This window comes from Labrus mixtus, chromosome 20 (assembly GCF_963584025.1).
Source record: "Labrus mixtus chromosome 20, fLabMix1.1, whole genome shotgun sequence".
NCBI lineage: Eukaryota > Metazoa > Chordata > Actinopteri > Labriformes > Labridae > Labrus > Labrus mixtus.
In genome coordinates, this window is record NC_083631.1 from 714,238 (window position 1) to 720,237 (window position 6,000).

Here is a 6,000-nt window from a genome sequence, read left to right on the forward strand (position 1 = left end):
AGAAATCCTTCAAATTGTGCATAAGTATTGATCAAATTGAGGGACAGCCATTCCTGGTGTTAAAAATGCTCTTGGGGGAGACCTCCAGACCCCCGACAAAGACGTTTTTCAAATAGACTAAACGTATTAGCACAGTTTGTGTGCATGATAAGATATTTTTTCCATGTCGACCACCACTACATCCAAACATGTTAAATAGTAGGGGGTTTAAAATGTTTTAATGTCAAGGAATTCCTATATGCTAGAGAAAACTTGGAAAAACTCTCCATAATGTGTTTGGAGTCGATATTGGTAGGTTTTAAAACCACAATCACTGACTATAAACACCAAATATTGTCTAAAGTATTTGTAGACATGCTTAAGCTTTAATAAAACGATTACACTGTGAACTGCCTTGTCGGGTCTCTAGGCAGCTTTGACGCAGTTCCTAATTACACATTTACTTCACTTCTGACCAGCAGTGCGTCAGAACATCCACGTCACACCATATTCTCACGTTCCATCTAGTTTCTTACCAGTGATGGGCTACTACTCATAGTATCCTCATCATCACGGAAAGTTAGACGGCTACTCTCATTGATAACTGCAACTTTTCACGCTTAGATCGTCTAACTTTTACAATAACCAGTTAACGGCAGTTGTGCTGTAATGCATTAATAAACAGAGCTGGACTAGAGGTCAATGGTGAAACCACACCAGCTAGTTAGCAAGCTAATGCCGGTTGTGTTTTTAACTTTAAAGTTATGAAATAGTTTAACAACGAAATATACAAGTTTCATTGAATTTGTAGATATATATTGGTTGATCTTAGTGGCACCTGAAAAATCTTCTGAAAAACTATATCACCCAAGGAAAAATGTCTGGTTTTATCGCGCTTTAGGAAACGCGTGTCCGTAGAGTGCCTTGAGGGCTAGCAACTACAGAACCCAGGCTTCTATTAGCAACTAGCTTATTGCTAGCCAACATAGCTTCCCAACGTGACAGTGATCTTACCCGCCGAATCGTTATTCTCCTGATGTCCTTTCGTGACAAATACCGGGACAAATTCGGCAGCATTTATATTGGGCACGAACGGTTTAGCATTAACATTCAGTGCTGTAAATGTTGATTCAAGTTGTCCGTCGACTGTGGCCTCCACGTCGTCCTCTTGTTCCCAGGAATCAGGGGCAGTGTCTCTCGGGTCCATCGTGGGTCTTGTTTTTTTTTGACTACTGAGATTTGAGTTTCGCAGTCCTTGGTCTATGTTACGTATTCACCCAAAGGCAAATATATATGTATAACCTTTAAATCAACATAGGCTGTTCCAACAGAAGTGTAATGTTTCGTCTCTTATTCAGGTGAAAAAAGCTGAAAACCGGCGAAACACCAGAGAGGGAAATCGACTCAGCACTCCCAGATAAGGTCCGCGTGAGCTAATACTAACGTCAACCAACGTGCCATGCGCGGTGACCTCTGGGATATGAAGTCGTACGCAAAAGCGTCAAACCTTTGACGTGAAAGATTATTTAGGGCAAGGAAACTACATTACCCATAAACCAATAATAAACTGTCTATATGTCTACACGTTTGTGACCTTTTCTGGAACGTCAGTTTTGATAAAGTGGCAAATTATGGAGAACTACTTTTATGTGGTAAATTGTTGCAATGTAGTTATCTCTAAACTATCTCCCTATTCTTTCAAAAGTGTGTTGCACTGATTGTAAAGACAGCAATACATTACTGAATACATTACCATTATGTATGGTAATTATTTTCGCAACAACAGCACAAACTCTCATAAGCAATTTACTAGGTTCATAATTTAGTAAAAAAAAAAAAAAATGGTTCCTATACCACACTTTCAATCCCTTTGACCTTTTATCCATTAAGACATTTCAACCATCTTTGGCTGCAAATCAACTAGACTGATGAAATACAAAATATTTTACAGTATAACTTGGTATTGATGGAAAATCTTGTGTCTAACTGGAATACAAAAAAACCTTCTTTTTTTTTTTTTTACAAAACTCCTCTGGAATAAAAAATCCTGAAAATCTGCCATGAATTATTTCAGAATACTTTTTTTTAGAGATTTTTAAGACATCCGATTACATGTTAACATGCTTGTCCAATAAATTGGATTCAGACAGAACACTATGTTTGTCTTGTACCTCTGTGTCAGTGTTCCAGCATTTTTACCCTTGTGTACCATAAAGCTAAACCAAGATCTGCCTTGTTTGTGTTTTTTTTTACTTAGCCTCAGCCTGTTATTTTGGATACCTTGGTCTTGTGATTTGTTTCGGTCTCCAAGTAATGTCTCTGGGTTCCCTGTAATGTTTTAGTGTGACACCTCCATAGCTTGTTATATACAGTTGGACACCTTCTACAATATCAAGTCGTTCCAGTTCAAAAGTCTGTCTTGTCTTGTATTGTCTGTCTCCTGTCTTGGAAACTAAAGTGACCGATGTATTTTAAACTTTTCAAGTCCAAAGTCATAAGGTTGATCTGAAGTCAGTCTAGAGGGAAGTAATGTGTATAATAAATATAGCCTATATCTATATTTAGAACATGTTACTTGTAGAAAAAATTTAGAAATACTTGTTTTTTATTTTTTTATTCATTTTTTATTAAAATATGTATAGACACAATGTCAGACCTGCACGTAAGTTCTAATTAATTTATCCTGACTGACTGGAAATTGGTAAACCAGGTAACCAGCAGATATTTTTCATCAACAAAGTCACATGGGACATAGTATGACATAAGGGCGCACATGCAAGACCACAGCATCAAAAAATATGTGCTGTTACCAGTGTTGTGCGACAGCGGTGTGTAAATGGTCTTCTTGTAAATTGTATCATAACAACGGACTACCGCTGCCTGCTGGCATGGAGAGTTATTTCCTCTCACGCATGCGCAGAACGTATGTGGTGGTTGGCCATCGGCTGTAGTCTTTGCTCAGTGTTCTATTTTTTTTTTTTTTTTTTTTAAAGCTTTATTCAAGAATAAGGGTGTTCATATACAGGTAACTGAAGACAGTTACACATATAAATAAAGTAAAAGACAGATTAAACAATAAAATAACATACAGTACATACAGGAAAGTATAAATGAAACACAGAAATGATCTATACATTATTTATAAAGTAAAATAAACCAATGAAGACACATAAATAGGGAAATCATTATTTAACTAGGGGAAAAAAGGTGTTATAATAATTCATAAATGTGAGTGATTTCATAAGGGACTTGAGTTCTCAATGAAAAATTTAAAATTTTGGAAGTGACTTGGAGAATTTCTGTTTGTGAATGAAAAACTTTGCATATAGTATAGTGAAATGTATGACATATTCAAGAGCAATATTCTCTTTATTATCATAGTCTCATAGTCTAACAAACAACGTCTTTGAGGTTTAGAGAATAAACACAATTAGCAGTCGACTTGAGCTCTTTCCAGTATCTTTTGGATAATTCACATAAAAAAAAAAAGGTGGGACATTGTTTCTGTAGCGTTGTTACAAAAATGTTATGTTCTCAAGCTTAGATCTACGGAAAAACTTTCCTCTTGGAACCAATTCATTGTTTCTTTGAAATTTCTTTGCGAACATGCTTAATCCTAAACCCTTTTCACACATACGGAATTCTACTGAAAAACTCCGGAGATTTGGCTACCCGCAGGGGCTTTAGGCTATATGTTAACGCTATATGTTACGATCTCCGTGCACGTAATTAAACGGCTGCATTATGTTTTCTGTTCGTCAGTATGTTGTTCTCTGCTCTTTTGTGGATGTTGTCATTCCATTAGACTACACATAGCATTGCTATAAAGGCAAATATTCTCATTATAACGTTGTGTAGCGGACTCTGTTGCTTGGGCCGCTACTTCCGCGTTGTTTTTTTAGGTCATGTCTTACCTCAGGAAATTAATTTGCAGAACAGGGCTTACCATGTAACACTAAGGGGTGATGTGAAGGGCAGTCACTATGCAAGTAGCTCTCAGGGCAAGAGTCTGAGAGAGCATCATAATACAGTCATCACAGTCAAGTATGACAATATTTTCACATATCTTCTATCATAAAATATGTAACATTATCAATATATTAACCTGATGTTTTGATCCTGCTGATTCTCATTAAGTTTATATTCCCTCTGGCCTACCTTATTAAATTTTTTGTACAGTTGTCAATTTAATGTTGCCTGAGATAATAATGAACCAGAAAGCTGTATGAAGTTACCTTCAGTTAGCACGCATTACTCTCAACAGCTTTACCTATGGCTACCAAACGGTTAATATGATCAGACAGCATGTTTAACAGATACATATTGCGGCTCATTGAATCAGGTTTCATGCTTCTTGCGATCAGCGCAGCAATATTGAGCAATCACAGTCGGCGCGAGAATGGTCCGCGGAGGGAGGGTCTGAGCGCCCAGCCGCGTACCTCCAAGATTTTTGACGGGTTCATGGAGACGTGCAGACCGCGTTGCAATGATTGGCTGCAGGGCCCGGAAGTACTTTCTTCAGGCCATGTTGAGCAATCAGACTGCTCTGATTGTGTTGTCTTTGGTTGTGGTGTCTTGATTTAGTTATTGTGTCTTGAGTTAGTTGTGGTGTCTCGATTTAGTTATTGTGTCTTGATTTGGTTGTGTGTCTTGATTTGGTTGTGGTGTCTTGATTTGGTTGTCTTTGGTTGGTTGTGGTGTCTTGATTTGGTTGTGATGTCTTTGGTGGTGATGTCTTGATTTGGTTGTGTTGTCTTGATTTGGTTGTGTTGTCTTTGGTTATGTTGTCTTGATTTGGTTATGTTGTCTTGATTTGGTTATGTTGTCTTGATTTGGTTGTGGTGTCTTTGGTTGTGGTGTCTTGATTTGGTTGTGTTGTCTTGATTTAGTTGTCTTGATTTGGTTGTGTTGTCTTGATTTGGTTGTGGTGTCTTTGGTTGTGGTGTCTTGATTTGGTTGTGTTGTCTTGATTTGGTTGTCTTGATTTGGTTGTGTTGTCTTGATTTGGTTGTGGTGTCTTTGGTCGTGGTGTCTTGATTTGGTTGTGTTGTCTTGATTTGGTTGTGGTGTCTTGATTTGGTTGTGGTGTCTTGATTTGGTTGTGGTGTCTTTGGTTGTGGTGTCTTGATTTGGTTGTGTTGTCTTGATTTGGTTGTGGTGTCTTGATTTGGTTGTGGTGTCTTGATTTGGATGTGGTGTCTTGATTTGGTTGTCTTGATTTGGTTGTGTTGTCTTGATTTGGTTGTGTTGTCTTTGGTTGTGGTGTCTTGATTTGGTTGTGGTGTCTTGATTTGGTTGTCTTGATTTGGTTGTGTTGTCTTGATTTGGTTGTGGTGTCTTTGGTTGTGTTGTGGTGTCTTTGGTTGTGGTGTCTTGATTTGGTTGTGGTTGTGGTGTCTTGATTTGGTTGTGGTGTCTTGATTTGGTTATGTTGTCTTGATTTGGTTGTGGTGTCTTTATTTGGTTGTGTTGTCTTGATTTGGTTGTGGTGTCTTTGGTTGTGGTGTCTTGATTTGATTGTCTTGATTTGGTTATGTTGTCTTGATTTGGTTGTGTTGTCTTGATTTGGTTGTGGTGTCTTTGGTTGTGTTGTCTTGATTTGGTTGTGGTGTCTTTGGTTGTGGTGTCTTGATTTGGTTGTCTTGATTTGGTTGTGTTGTCTTGATTTGGTTGTGGTGTCTTTGGTTGTGTTGTCTTGATTTGGTTGTGTTGTCTTGATTTAGTTATGGTGTCTTGATTTGGTTGTGTTGTCTTGATTTGGTTGTGGTGTCTTTGGTTGTGGTGTCTTGATTTGGTTATGTTGTCTTGATTTGGTTGGTTGACTTTGTTGATGGTTATTTTCTGCAGCAATTGTTTCCTGGGAGGATTGTTTTGGTTGGTTATGGAGCTCAAGTAAACTTATACTGATATCGTTAAATGGTTTACAAAAGCAAACAAGACCTTAAGATAGAAGATAGATTTTTTTTCTGTGAAGTTATTCTTATTTGTTAATGCTTTCAGTGGGTTGGTGTCATTTTCTAC

At 37.7% G+C, this 6,000-nt stretch overlaps 1 protein-coding gene across 1 annotated transcript in view; it reads right to left on the reverse strand.

Annotated features, from left to right (window-relative positions):
• gspt1l (G1 to S phase transition 1, like) overlaps positions 1–1,414 on the reverse strand; it is a 44,427-nt gene extending 43,013 nt beyond the window's left edge. Inside the window, exon 1 of the mRNA XM_061026309.1 lies at positions 994–1,414. Coding sequence (XP_060882292.1) covers positions 994–1,186 — 193 coding nt within the window. The 5' untranslated portion in view covers positions 1,187–1,414. The remainder of the gene's footprint in view (positions 1–993) is intronic.
• Between the last annotated feature and the right edge of the window lie 4,586 nt (positions 1,415–6,000).